The 15,710-nt window shown below is 40.3% G+C and overlaps 1 protein-coding gene across 2 annotated transcripts in view; it reads right to left on the reverse strand.

The window, feature by feature from the left end:
- Nucleotides 1-11,363: 11,363 nt before the first annotated feature.
- The window catches only part of LAMC1 (laminin subunit gamma 1), a 121,044-nt gene continuing 116,697 nt past the window's right edge, over nt 11,364-15,710 (reverse strand). Inside the window, exon 28 of one of the 2 annotated variants that reach the window (XM_021929676.2) lies at nt 11,364-14,427. In XM_021929676.2, the coding sequence (XP_021785368.1) occupies nt 14,171-14,427 (257 nt within the window). In that variant the 3' untranslated portion in view covers nt 11,364-14,170. The remainder of the gene's footprint in view (nt 14,428-15,710) is intronic. The other variant, XM_021929679.2, reaches the window with a different exon arrangement.

Raw genomic sequence — 15,710 nt, forward strand, 5'->3', positions numbered from 1 at the left:
CCAGCAAAAGGAAATAATTAGCAGAGTGAAGAGACAACCTACAGAATGGGAGGAAAACTTTGAAAAATATGCATCTGACAAGGGGTTAAGATCCAGAAATTACAAGGAACTCAAACAACACAATACCAAAAAAGCAAATACGGCTGACCCTTAAACAATGCAGGAGTTAGGGGCGCCGACCCCCATGCAGTCAAAAATTTGCATTGAACTTTTGACTCCCTCTAAACTTAGCTACTAATAGCCTACTATTGACTGAAATCCTGAATGATAACATAAACAGTGAATTAACACATTTTGTATATTACATATCCTCTATGATTACAAGAGTATGCTAGAGAAAATAAAACATTATTAAGAAAATCCTAAGGAAGAAAAAGCACATTTATAATACTGTACTGTATTTATCAATACCATAAATTTACATAATCTGTTTATAAGATGAATCATCTGAAATGGTAGCAGCTACAGCTGCAGACCTCGATCTACAGTACATGTCAAGCAATTCAACTTTCTCCTGTAACATTATGACTTTTCTTTGCTTCTTGGGAGCACTTCCAGTATCACTAGTGGCAGTTCATATGGGTCTGATGCCATTATTCAAGGTTTATGGTATTACACTAAACATGATGACAAAGATGTGGGAATTGCAAGAGATCACTTTTTTCTGTGATACACAATTTACTGAAGAGATGAACGGTTCGTGTGGAGATGATTAATGTCATAGGGTGTTTTAAGCAGACACTCACAACACTTGTGCTCACAGCAAGAGCAACAGGAGGTGGCAATAAAATCATTACAGTAGTACAGTATGTACCGCAGTAAATGTTACGCAGTTATGATTTAATGCTGCATCTTTGTTTTTTATGTTTCTCTTGACTATAAATGGCACCACATACAGCCTGTGTTTGTGTGTGTAAATTGTAATAAAATTTTAACTTGTTTTTGTTTTTGAGACATAGTCTCACTGTCGCCCAGGCTAGAGTGCAGTGGTGCAATCTCTGCTCACCACAACCTCCTACCTCCGGGTTCAAGCAGTTCTCCTCCCTCAGCCTCCCGAGTAGCTGGGATTACAAGTGCCTGCCACTGCACCCAGTTAATTTTTCTATTTTTAGTAGAAATGGGGTTTCACCATCTTGGCCAGGCTGGTCTTGAACTCCTGACCTCGTGATCCACCTGCCTTGGACTCCCAAAGTGCTGGGATTACAGGCATGAGCCACCATGCCCAGCCAACTTTCTTTTTTTTTTTTCTTTGAGATGGAGTTTTTACTCTTGTTGTCCAGGCTGGAGTGCAGTGGTACGATCTCGGCTCACTGCAACCCCCACCTCCTGGGTTTAAGCGATTCTCCTGCCTCAGCCTCCTGAGCAGCTGGGATTACAGGCATGTGCCACCACACCCGGCTAATTTTGTTTGTATTTTTAGTAGAGACGGGGTTTTACCATTTTGGCCAGGCTGGTCTTGAACTCCTGACCTCAGGTGATTCGCCCTCCTCGGCCTCCCAAAGAGCTGGGATTACAGGTGTGAGCCACTGCACCTGACCTTAACTTTTTATAATAGATTTGTGTATATCTTATGATAGTAAATGATAAAATAGATTAGTATCTACATATATTTTATGCATTCATGACATACTTAACTTTTTCTTATTTTAAAACTATTTCTAGACTATGCAGTTAATCTGTGAGCTTTTTCAAACTGCCACTTATCTCCAAAGTATTTTCCAGTGATTCCAGTGCAAACCCATATTGTTCAAGGATCAGCTGTAATCCAATTTATAATGGCAAAGGACTTGAGTAGACATTTCTCAAAAGAAGACATACAAATGACCAACAAGTACATAAAACATGTACTAATCACTAATCATCCAGGAAATGCAAGCCAAAACCACAGTGAGATATCACTTCACCCCAATTAGAATGGCAATTATCAAAAGGGCAAAAACATAACAAATGATGGTGCGGATGTGGAGAAAAAGGAATCCTTACATGCTGCTGGCAGGAATGTAAATTGGTACAGCCATTATGGAAAACAGCATGGAGGTTCCTCAAAAGCTGAAAATAGAACTACCACATAATCCAGCAGTCTCACTCCTGGGGCTCTATTTTAAGGAAATAAAATCAGTATGTCAAAGACAAATCTGTACTCCCATGTTTATTGCAGCACTATTCACAATACCCAAGATATGGAATTAACCAAAGTATCCAACAATGAATGAAATGATAAATAAAATGTGGTATACAGTATATACACAATGGAATACTACTCAGCCATAAAAATAATGAAATCTTGTCTTTTTTGGCAACATGGATAAAGCTGGAGGACACTGTGTTAAGTGAAATATGCCAGGTAAAGAAAGACAAATACAGCATGATCTCACTCATTTGTGGAATCTAAAAAAGATAATCTCACAGAAGTATAGAGTAGAATTGTGGTTACCAGAATCTGGGGAGAGGAGAGAAGAAGGGCAGATGGGGAGAGATTGGTTAAGAATACAAAATTACAGTTAGATGAGAATAAGTTCTGGTGTTCTATAGCACAATAGGGTGACTCTAGTAAATGATATTACAGTGTATATTTCTACATATCTAAATAACTAGAAAAGAGGGGGCTGAATGTTCTCATCACAAAGAAATGATGAATGTTTGAGGTGATGAATATGCTGAACACCATGATTTGATCATCATATATTGTACACATGTATTGAAACTTCCCTCTGTACCCCACAAATAATGTACAATTTTTATGTGTCAATTAAAAACAAAATAAAAAGTGCTCCCACTGGTCAAATACGGGACAATTAGGAATCAAAATAAAAATCAAGAACAATATATTGTACCCCATTAAATAAAATAAGACTCCATGAATCTAAAATAATATAAATATGTAAGTAAATAAATAAGGGAGAAGCAAAAGCTCTACCTCCAGCATAATGCCAATTAATATATGTCATATAGGCTGGGTGCGGTGGCTCACGCTTATAATCCCAGCACTTTGGGAGGCTGAGGAGGGTGGATCACGAGGTCAGGACTTCAAGACCAGACTGGCCAAGATGGCGAAACCCCGTCTCTACTGAAAATACAAATATTAGCCAGGTGTGGGGGCAGGTGGCTGTAATCCCTGCTACTTGGGAGGCTGAAGCAGAGAAGTGCTTGAACCCGGGAGGCGGAGGTTTACTAAATCTTCATTTAGTAGCCATCATCACTGGATACCAAAACTGGTGGACAAAAATGTGGGGAGTAACAGGATATTTATATAGTCTCAGAATATCTTCTCACAAAATACGTATTTATTACAAAAGGTAACAGAGTAACTTTGCAATGGAGACCTGGAAGACATGACCCTAATCAAATTTCAAAGTTAACATTGCCAGTAATGACTTATGTGCTTCCTGATTCAATATATTATTAAAAAGAATTCAGCATCACTTCTGTGATCTCCCTGCCAAAAGCTTATAATCTGAATCTAATCAAGAGAAAACATCAGACAAAGCAAATCGAGGCTCATTCTTCAAAATACCCTCGTTCTAAAAAAATGTCAATGTCATGAAATAGAAAGACCAGGAGCTAAAAGAAACAAAGGAGACAAGACAGCTGAACACAACACATGATCCTGGATCTTCTTTTGCTATAAAATGTATTATCAAGGCAAATGGTATATTAGTTTTCTATGACAGTCATAACAAATTACCTAAAACTTAGTGGCTTAAAAGAACAGAAAGGGCCAGGCGCGGTAGCTCATGCCTGTAATCCCACCACTTTGGGAGGCCGAGGTGGGTGGATCACCTGAGGTCAGGAGTTTGAGATCAGCCTGACCAACATGGTGAAACCCCATCTCTACTAAAAATACAAAAACTAGCCAGGCATGGTCGTGTGCACCTGTAATCCCAGCCACTTGGGAGGCTGAGGCAGGAGAATCGCTTGAACTTGACAGGCGGAGATTGCAGTGAGCTGAGATCACACCATTGCACTCTAGCCTGGGCAACAAGAATGAAACTCCATCTCGAAAAAAAAAAAAACAAAACACAAATTTATTATTTTATGATTCTATGGGTTAAAAGTCAGATGGGGGTCTCTGCACTAAAATCCCAGTGTCAGCAGAGCTGCATTCTTTCTGGAGGCTCTGGGGAAGACCCATTCCCTTTCCCTTCCCAGCTCCTAGAGGCTGCCCCACATTCCTTGGCTCATGCCCCCTTCCTCCTCCTTCAAACCACCAATTGTTCAGAGTCCTTCTTACATTGTATCCCTCTGATCTCCTTTTCTGTCTTCCTCTTTCTTTTTTCTTTTTCTTTTTTTGAGATGGAGTCTTGCTCTGTCGCCCAGACTGATCTCATCTCACTGCCCTCCACCTCCCAGGTTCAAGCAATTCTCCTGTCTCAGACTTCCAAGTAGCTGGGACTACAGGCACACACCACTAGGCCTGGCTAATTTTTGTATTTTTAGTAGAGACGGGGTTTCCCCATGTTGGCCAGGCTGGTCTCGAACTTCTGACCTCAGGTGATCCATCCACCTCAGCTTCTCAAAGTGCTGGGATTACAGGCGTGAGCCACCGCATTCGGCTTCTGTATTCCTCTTCTTATTAGAAGAGCCTTTTGATTACATTGGGCCCACCCAGAGAGTCCAAGATAATCTATTTTAAGGTCAGCTGATTTACAATTTAATTACATTAGTAATCTAATGCACTCACAAATTCTAGGAACTGAGAAGTGAACATCTTTGCAGTGGGCATTAGTCTGTCTACCACATATAGTAAAATCTGAATAATGGCTGTAGATTAAAAACACTGCATCAATGTTAATTTCTTGATTTTAACAATTATACTATAATTATGTAAGAATGTTCTCTGTCTTTAGGGAATACACATGGAATTATGATGGGTAAAGGGGCATCACCTCTGCAACTTAAAACAGTTTTCTCTCCCTCTCGTTTGTGAGAGCCAGAGAGAGAAAGGATAAAGCAACAGTAGTAAAATATTAACACTAGGGGAATCTGGGTAAAAAAAAAATGGGAATTTTTTTTATTACTCTTGAAATTTTTTCATAAGTCTGAAATTATGTCTTAATACAAAAAATTTAAAAACAAATCCTTGTAAGTAAATTTCCTATATCTAATAAATACTTAAATTTGTGACATATTGTGAATGTCATGTTTATTCAGATGGATATTTCAATATCTCTTTCTAAAACTTTAAGGGTATTTTATTAAGTTGCTTAATGTCATTATCTGCAGTTAACTATGAATATATTATATATTGGGAAGTCTTGAGCATAATATAAAAGTAAAATCAATTATTTTGGGCTTCAAATTCCTATTGCCCCATAACTTGGGTATTAATGTCAAATATTCTGATTTTCTGTTATAAAACCCAGTATTACTTTCAAAATGGGGCCTTAGAAAAAAACATGTTTTAAAGTAGAGAAAAGACTGTACTTTAAATAATAGTACTGTACCACTGTTAATAATGTAAATATACCATAGTTATGTCAGATGCTAATGTTGGGGGAGGCTGGGTGAAGGGTATATGGAAACTCTCTGTACTACCTTTGTAAATCTTCTGCAAAACTAAAATTATTTCAAAATAAAAGGGTTTAACAAGTAGAAAAGAAAAAAATAGTCTTTCATAAAAATACAAAACAATTTCATCACTTATAAAATGCTGTGACAATGGGACTTATTTAAAAGAAGAAAATTGCAAAAACTGATTAAAGTTATTAAAAAGCAGCCAGGCATGGTGCTCATGCCTGTAATCCCCGCGCTTTGGGAGGCCAAGGGGGGCGGATCACCTGAGGTTGGGAGTTTGTGACCAGCCTGACCAACATGGAGAAACCGTGTCTCTACTAAAAATACAAAAAATTAGCCAGGCATGGTGCCGCATGCCTGTAATCCCAGCTACTTAGGAGGCTGAGGCAGGAGAATTACTAGAACCCAGGAGGTGGAGGTTGCAGTGAGTTGGGATCACGCCATTGCACTCCAGCCTGGGCAACAAGAGCAAAACTCCATCTCAAAAAAAAAAAAGTTATTAAAAAGTAAAAAGAATAGGAAAATGAAAATAGTACAAAAATATGCCAAAGAGGGTTAAAATTTAGGTGAATTCCCTTATTAAGCAAAATTATCTAGGTAAACTAGCCTTATGTGTATTATCCTTGAGTCTAAGTAGGGAAAGGGGAAGAGAGGGAGAAACAAGGGCAACAGGAGAGGGGTGTGAGCTGTGTGGTGTGTGAGGAGGAGGGGGTGTGAGCTGTGTGGTGTGTGAGGGGGAGAGGCGTGTGAGCTGTGTGGTGTGTGAGCAGGAGAGGGGTGTGAGCTGTGTAGTGTGTTAGAGAGGGTGAAACTGGTGGCAAGGTGTGTGGCCGGGAGAAGGAGTGGGCTTGTGGGTGGTGTAGGCTGGTGGTGGTTAATGAAGCAGGAAGGTGAAGCTGTGTGGGTGTATGGGCCTCGGAAAATCGCTCATCGTCTCATCCCGGAAAGAGTAAAGCATGTCGTCTCCGGAAAGAAAAGAGTAAACAAAATATAAACTCGAAAAATCGCTCTCTGCATAAATAAAAATCGCTTATAAAATTATATTTCGAAAAAATTCGCTCGAAAAGAGTAAACATAAAATTAAAAGAAAAATCTCACTAATAAATAAAGAAAAAGAAAAATCTTTCTCGTCTTTCAAAAATCAAAACTCGAAAAAAGTCATCGCTTAAACTCAGAAAAATAAACAATAAATAAAAATCTCATAAATTAAGAAAAAATCTCTTTCAAATGTAATAAAAAATTCATCGTCTCGAAATCTCGCTTATAAAAAGTCTCAAACAAACAAAAAGAAAAGTCTCTTTCACAAATAAAGAAGTCTTTCTCAAATCTCAAGGTCTCTTAAAAGTCACTAATAGTGTAAAGGAAAAATATAAAGTCGGGGAAAAAGGAGTCGACTAATAAAATTAAAGAGGAGTGTAAACTGTAGGTGTGAAGGAAGAAGCAATGTGAAGCAGAAGCAGGTGGCAAAGGATAGGCAGGTGAAGGTTTCAAAGAGTCTCAAACAGAAGGAGTCTTTCAGAAGAGAAAGAGGTGTGATCCATGTAATTAATGTAAAGGAAAGGTTATGGCTAATGTTCTGGCAGAGAAGGTGAAATAGGCTTGTGTGGGGTGTGTGAAACAGAAGTGGCAGAGCTTGTGAGGTGTGTAAAGAAGAGGGGTGTGGGCTGTGTGGTGTGTGAGGGGAGAACATGAGCTGTGGCGAGGTGTGTGAAGAGAATTATGAACATGCAGGTGCAAACAGGAGAAGGGGTGTGAAGCTGTGTGAGGTGTGTGAGGATTGTGAGCTGGTGGGTGTGTGAGGGTGGGGCTGGTGGCAAGGTTGGGGTGTCAAATCATCTCATAAAAAATCAATAAATAAAAAAAATCAAATGTCTCAAAAAATCCTCAAAATCAAATCTCAAAAAATCTCAAAAGAGGGTGTGAGCTGTGTGGTGTGTGAGGAGGAGGGTGTGAGCTGTGTGGTGTGAGCAGGGGAGGGGTGTGATCTGTGTGATGTGTGAGCGGGGGAGGGTGTGAGCTGTGTGTGTGGTATGTGAGCAGGATAGGAGCGTGAGCTGTATGGTGTGTGGCCCAAGTTGCTTGAGGACAATCACGTTCCACGTAATAATTTTGCCACTAAGTGGGTCCTTAATATTGCGTAAGTTGCTCATATGTTTAAATCCTGCCTCGCTCTTTCCAAAAAAGAGATTTGAGGCAGCTTATAATAAAATACAGAAAGTATATTTCCTTCATAAAAGGAAAATGGATCCAAATCGTGAGAGAGAATAAGGCAATGTGCTAAAAGAATGGTAAGGGTGGTGGAACAGCAAACTATGCTTTGAATTTCCCCCTTGGCCAAATGAAGACTCTCTTCAAATGAGGGAGAAATGAAAGAAAATAATCATACACGCTATCTTGATAATGCCAATCCTTCCTAAGTCCTTCAGAAACTTAGAGGGCAGGCTATCTGAAACCAACGAGGCAAAACTCTCTCCGGCCAGGTTTGATCTCCTGTATCAGCCCGAGTGAGACAGCTCCGAGAGCAGACTGTCTGAGCCACGAAGGATCAGCAAGTTGTAACACACACCTCTCTGACCACGCTGAACATATAATCATTGAAATCATAGCTGTACCTCCTGAGCCTTTATTTTGGACGCTGGCTCAGCAACCCAGGAACTTATAATCCACACTAGGACAGCACATCTCCCAGACATTTCAGATCACGGCTGATTTGTGCTTACTCGGCAGTAACCCCAACACAGAGACCATGGTGAGGAGGAAAAGAATGTCTGTGGAAAAAGTGACGGAGATCAACAGAGAAGTGTAAGGAAAATTAGAATAGAATATCCTAGAAGGCACTGAATATTCAGAAAGGAATTGCACTAGAAATTCTTAACATTAACAAAATTAACATGGACAAAATTTGATGGCTGCATCTAGTTACTAAATGACAAAGGATCTCTGTATTAGGGCAGATACCATGGGATGGGCCTGAAAAGCATCGGTCTGAAGTTCAAGTGATTTTTGTTGTTAATAGCCAAGGTGAAAAGAATGATGAGAAGATGGAAGGGTTGTCTTCAAACCAGGCATGTTTCATGGAGAATCACTTACATTGAGTTGGACTTACTCATGGGAACAACAGTGTAATAGAAGGTCACATTCTTGATCAAGGACCTGATGCTTGACTTTTTTATAGAAATAAACAAACTATACTAAGTTAATCATAAATAATAACTTTATGGCCAGTATTAATTACAAGGCTTGCTAAAGTGCACATGCAAACAGGATAAAACACCAAATTAATTGGTTGATTGAAATTTACTGGGATCGTTTCCAGGAATTAGAGAAAAAGGAAATTAATGCTGGGCTGCAGGAGGAACTGTGTGGAAAACCTGCATTGGGAATGGTGGGTCTGAGGCTGGGAGCCAGGGCAATGGGCGCTGCAGACCAGATTGCACTAGCCAGTTGTTGACCACATGGCAGTGTACGTGGTGTGTGCTGTGCCATATAATGCAAGACTGTGGCTTTGCTTATCTTCCTGCAAACAAGAGGCCAATCCATACTTAGGTGAGAATGTTGAGAGAGCAGAACGCTGTTAGGAGTTGACAGAGTGCATGAACAAACTGCCATAAGACTCCCTATCTGTGCACAGTAGGAAAAAAGTAACAGGTATGGGAGCATAGGTGGAGAAAGGCTATCTTCTCACTATCATACAACCTGAGTGCCTAGTGTATGTCTCCTAGCCCCAAGGATAACACGAATAACACAGACCCCGATCTTTGGGGGTGGAAGCAAAGCGGGAGGGAAAGATTAGTGGCACCTGAACTATAAAGATGTGTCCAAGGGCCATTCTAGAAGACAGAGCAAAGGTGGGAGAAGTGATGGACACAAGAAGGACTGGCCAATTCCAACACAGGAGGTGATACCTTGACCTTAGGCTTTACTGTACTGGGCAGAGGAGAGGACATTCAAGGCAGAGAGAGAAGTTAAGGCAAGGACATGAAGGTGTTGTAACTTTTGAAATGCTGATGTTTCTAATACTTGAATTCCTAGTCAGGGCTTTTTGGCTTTTCATTGGATTTAAAGAAAAATAATTCTCTTTATGCATTTGATTTCTATTATTTAGAATTCATTCACTAATGTAGAACAAATATAGTCATTCTAGGAGACTCGATACAAATACAAGGCACTATAGTTGATCATAGTTCCCCAGTGGAGCCTTGGACAGATAACTTCCTAAAACGCTTCGTATTTTTTACTCTACTTATTATTAACTTAAACCTGCTTAGCGTGAACAGACAAAATTATCTGCCATTTACAATTCTCGTTTCTGTTTTCATAATCTATGTGCCTGGAGAGATCTGATCTTTCCTCGGGCCTGTCCTTCCTTACATTATGAATGTATCCACCTGCTTTCCCACCTCCTCACCTTCCTGGGTACCTGGGGTCTTCTTCAGACATTCCATTTTGAGCTTAATGCAGGTGGAGCTGATGAGTTCAGGTGTATTAAGGGGCTAGGACATTTACTTATTTATGGAGTAAACCTCTGGGGATATTCTGAATCAGATTATGCTAGTAGCAACTTTCGAGAAACTGCTGTCCTGAAAATGATGGAATAGGAGCAAAATTTTAAAATCTCACTCATCACTCTGACAGTAATGATAAAGGACATACAGCTGCATCTGAATTAGTCCTACAAATGAGGGAAAACGGTCCTCAATAAAGGTTAGAAACAGGGCATGTAAGAAAGCTATAATAGTACTAGTAATTAGTGCCCTCTAAAGCTTTCTCCGAGGAAGTCTAATGAGAGGAGTCCAGGTTCTTCTTTACAGGTATCACAGTTATAACAATTCCTAAGATTGGGAAGGTGGCATGGAATCCACGGGGACCCAGGGCAATAAACAGGGCATCAAAGAGTAAAGGGAAGGCGTTTGCAGACCCAAAGCCTTCCTGCTGTCTCTGTAACTCCCAAAGTCCTCACCTGGTCTCAGATCCCTTCAGATGGGTCCACCCTCCAGAAAGAGTGAGGTAAAATTACCCGATTCTAGTAAAATTACCTGATTCTAGCCTGATAGTTTAGCACATTACTTTTTATTACATCATAGGTTTTTCTCATCATCTAAAGAAACTACCTTAAGCTAGACATGTGTGTATTGAGAGACAGAAAGACAACTTTTAACATACATCTGCTAATTTAGGAAGTCCAACAAATTTAAAAATAGTTTTTTGGGTTTTTTTTTTTTTTTTTTGAGACAGAGTCTTGCTTTGCTGCCTTAGTTGGAGTGCAGTGGCACAATCTCAGCTCACTGCACTCCACCTTCTGGGTTCAAGCTATTCTCCTGCCTCAGCCTCCTGAGTAGCTGAGATTACAGGTATGCACCACCATGCTCAGTTAATTTTTGTATTTTTAGTAGAGACTGGGTTTTACCATGTTGGTCAGGCTGGTCTTGAGCTCCTAACCTTAAGTGATCCACCCACCTCAGCCTCCTAAAGTGTTGGGATTACAGGTGTGAGCCACTGTGCCAGGCTGTCAGTTGTTATTGAGTATTGAGGCTACACCAGGGTTCCAGTAAACTACAGCCCACAGGTGCATGGCCTGCAAAGCCTAAAACATTTACTATCTAGCGCTTTACAGAAAAAGTTCAACTCCCAGACTACACTGCAGCATCCCAACTTGAGAGAGGCATATATATATGTGTGTGTGTGTATATATATATACACACATGTACATACATACATATACTATATGTATACTGAATTGTTATCAAGAAAATAAGTCACCCAAAGAAGATATTATGTATGGCTTTTCATTCATTGTATCTTTTAAAACATCTTATGTCCCCAGTACCACACTCAGGCCACACCAAATATAAAGGGTTACAAATATTCAGATTTTATTATAAATAAAATACTGTTTTTCTTAAAACATAAAAAATGCCAAGTGTTGCATTTTATTAACCACCCTGGAGAGCAAGGCTGTAGAGATTAAGGCAAACAGCTAAAGTGAAGGCACATATAAAAGGTCCACAGTTGGAATTCAAAGGAAAAAATTCAGGGAAAAACAGCAGTATAACAATCCCTGTGTCACCCAGCATTCTGCAGCAGCCATCCTGTCAATTACATTACATAAACTACAGATAACTGGAGCTAGACAATAAAATAATGGCTGTGTTGCAGGAGTGTAATTAAGGTATCATCTTGTAAAGAACCTTTTATTTTAAAAATAAAATTCTGTTTAAAAAATATACCACACAGGTGGAGAAGAAAATAACAAAAAGTAAGTTAAAAGGAAACCAAACCAAACCAAACCACTCCATTGTTGCCTGAGACTTGCTGGAGTGAACTTCACCCAAACTAGCTTGGCAGTCAATCTTCAGTCCTTTTCTGCAAACTTGACCAAATGTATATGTTAGGATGTACCCACTTAATGACATGAACTAGCCAGGAAATGATGTGAAAACTTGGCAAGAGCATGCCACATCTCCTGCCATTGTAAAAGAGGCCTGGGAGAAGCAGCAGAGTGAAAGCTCAGGAGTGTATCAGGTCAAAACACTTGTGGTAAACTCTGGTATATCCCACGCAGATGGAAACAGGAAGTGGGATCATCAAGAACTAAGTTACACCACCTCTCCCAGTCTACCCATCAGTAGCATTGTTCCTGATGCCCTAAAAGTGCTCAAAATGCACTCTCTTATAAAATTGACCCATCCAGCTCCAATAATTGCCAGAAAGGGCATTTCTCCCTCATTCCCGGCTAGTCCCACTATGACGTCAAAGATCCTCTTCAGCAAACTTTCCTAATCCTACCATAGCTTGTCAATCTGGCATTCCTGCTCTGGAACATTGTAAAACCATCGTGCTGCACGTTAGGATCATCAGGACTGCAATGGAAGAGGACCCAAGTTACCTCTTTACAGTGGCTGGGTGTGGAGGAAAGCAATGATATTAATTTTAGAGAATGGAGATGCTGCAAACACAAGGCAGAGAGCAAAGTAGTGGGAACAAGTACAATCCAAAGAATTCTAGATGGAAGGGAAGGAGGTATTCAGATACACCGTGCCAGTGAAGAGGAAAAATTGAGCAAAGTGAACAGAGAGTGCCATTCTAGAAATAGGACCAAGTATATTTACATAAATTCCTTATTCTATAATCATGATAAACAAAACACAAAACATTCACACAAAAATATAAATTTGAAATAATTAATAGCACCAGTGTGTCAGATAATAGTTTCTTTCCCCCCACCCCGCCCCTGCTACGCAAAGTACAAAGTTGCATAGTGTTAAAGGCTATATATGAATCTCAAAGGCGGGTTGGTAGGAGGAAGGGGGTGTGTGGCAGGGAATTGTCACACTGTGGTCTTAAAACCACAGAGCTGAGGATCAAAAGTTGAGAAGCCCACTAGGAAACTCCACGTAAGGGTCTTCCCTCTACACTTAGAGGGAAGGTTTAGAGTGGATTTAAATCACAAAGTGCAGGAACTCAATAGCATTGGCAGCTGTGTGAAATACTGAGTGCAAGTATTTGCCACCAGGATTTGGCAAACAATGTTTTTTGAGGGATTCTGGAAGACGGAAACATCAGAAGAAAACTGGCGCTAAGGGTCAAATGTCTCATCTCTCTCCAACAGAAGAACAAATGGATACACGGGATTCTGACAGTACAAGCTGCCATCTAAGTTTTATCCCTTTGCCAGAAAAGACTAGGACGAGGAGGCTTGTTTTTCTTCTGCTTTGTCAAGACCTTAGGGATTAACTGTTCTCTGCCAGATACTTAACACTAGTTCCAAGACTAACTAATAAAAAAGCTGTAAGAATTAGTTTGATTTTGAAAACAAAACTTTAGTGGTTATCATATCCCTATTTCTTCTGTGTAAGTTCCGTTTATAAGAATATTAAAAGATGTCTTTTGGTCTATTGGTGAGTGCAAGCTGCCCATCCAGATTTAAATTATCAGCTGCCCAAAGATCTGAAAAAAGTTCATCTTCCTAGTCAATTATTAATATACTAGAAAAATCTTCTTCAGCCATGTTCACCTGGAGACTTTTATAAATAATTGCATCCTGACCCATGGATGGCTCAGTGTCCTACACTCAAAATAGCTAAAAGCACTGATGGATGGCTACCGACATTCTAAATGACCAATACCTTTGGCACAGGATGTTTATTTCCTTTTGCTTAGAAGGAAGAGGGGCAGGAGATGCAGATGCATTTTCTTTATCCATGGACTGGATATACTGGCCATCACAATGCTACTGTTAGTAGCCAAACTTTTCCTTCATAGAAACGAGTACTGAGACTGAGGAGGTTCTGCTGGTATCGATGAGACAGGGGAGGGCTACTTGCTCTGCCCCAGCATACACGGGCTCACACGATGTGCTTATGCCACTGTACAGTAATGTAGGATGCCACGTCCTCACGCAAATCAGAAGGGAAAGTGTGGGTAAGGTAGCAACGTGAGTGGAAGAGAGACTTTATTAGATAAAACCCTTTGTTCCCGATTCAGGATGTTTAATTTGCTTCTCTTTAAACTTTGTGACTTTTCCTGGTTCAAAAGGACAGTGATGGACAGCAGCAGAGGAGTGGGGTCTGAAAAATGTAATCTTTGTGTTAAGGCACTCTGTGGCCTCACAACTGGCCCCCTGTCAGAGGGATGCTGCCTTCCAGCCCTAATGACGCTAGGGCTTTTCAATGGACGGGGTGTTGAAGCAGCCAGATGGTAAGGTCTTCCTGATGTCTTCCAGATTGCGAATGTCCTTCATGATTTCCTCGATATCTCGATTATAGTCCATGATGGCAGCCTCCTGCTTCTTGGCTTCATTCTCCAGGTCAGACACTTTCCTATCAAGATCGCTGACCTTCATTTCATCTTTGGCTTTGTTTAGGGTGCCTTCAATCTCGTTTAGCTTATTCAGGTCCACTGTGTCAAGCTGCCCTGGAGGTCAGAAAGTACACAGAAGAGAACAGACACCTTCAGGAAGAATGATCCCTTCACAAGTACCTCCACTAGTCTCTAGGCCCAGCAGCTGCCACTCTGCACAGGCAGCCCTGCAAATGTAACTTGCAGATTGTTGATGTCACACAATGGTATAAAATATGCAAACCAAGTACAAACGCTGACCTAACCCAGCAGGGATAGGTCTGAGCATATAATTAATATCAAGCTGGGTGTTTTTTTCTGAGACAATGTCTTTTGCAGAATGTTTCCTAAATGCACAGCTACCATGTTCTAGACCTTAAGCTTCACTTGTGGTTTTGAGGGTCATCTGATAACATTTAATACCTTTTCCAGGTGTATACATGTAAGCTATGTGTCATTTTAGTGCCAGCAAAGATATACAAATCTCTAAGACCCCTAATCCCTCAGCTCTTAGAGATTCCAGGGAAGATGGATTAGTTTTAGAAGCTCACTTTCTGCTTTCAGGAGTTAGACACTATTAGGAGCCTTCCTATGGAAAATGGCCAGGAGTAAAACGCTGAAATAATTTCAGTCGGTCTTCACTTTAAGCTTAGCAAGAAAAAGAGGCTCTTTGGAAAGAAATGAAACGTTTCCATAACAAACAAAAGCAGACACAATGGACAGCATTTCATGCATACTTGATTAAAGTCTCACAAAACCATTTTACATCAGTGATTCTCAGATGTTAAATAATTTGCCCAAGTTTGCACAGCTTATAGGCAACAAAGCAAATATACTAACCGGAGTCAGACTAATGTTAAAAGTCTACCTGTTCCACAAAAAGCTTTCTCTTCTAGCTTACTTTCATTTTATATCCATCTGTTGGTACATAACTTATTCTTGACATTTGAGACCAATAAAAAATACCCCTGTAGCCCCCCACCAAAACAAAATGCACCAGGCTTTAAATGCTAGCAAATTAAAATATAATGCCTTGCTACAAAGAGTCCTGGCTGGAGTGCTGACACTTTATAACGGAGTCCGGTGACAAAAGTGCATCTGTCCCAAAATGAAGCCTGCTCCCTATCACCCTATCAAACGGGATTAAAAGAAGGTTTCCGTAGGCACAGATTTCCTTGAAAAATCAAGGTTTTTCTCTCTTTTGGCATGAAAGCTTTCCCCTCATCAGACTGTCCTTACTTAGCAAATGAAGAGAATTCCAGGCAGTAAAGTCATGACCAGTTTTAAGTGTTCTTTTTCATTTTTTAAATTGAGACACGGTTTCGCTCTGTTGTCCAGGGGGGAGCGCAACAGCTCAC

Source organism: Papio anubis, chromosome 1 (assembly GCF_008728515.1).
Source record: "Papio anubis isolate 15944 chromosome 1, Panubis1.0, whole genome shotgun sequence".
NCBI lineage: Eukaryota > Metazoa > Chordata > Mammalia > Primates > Cercopithecidae > Papio > Papio anubis.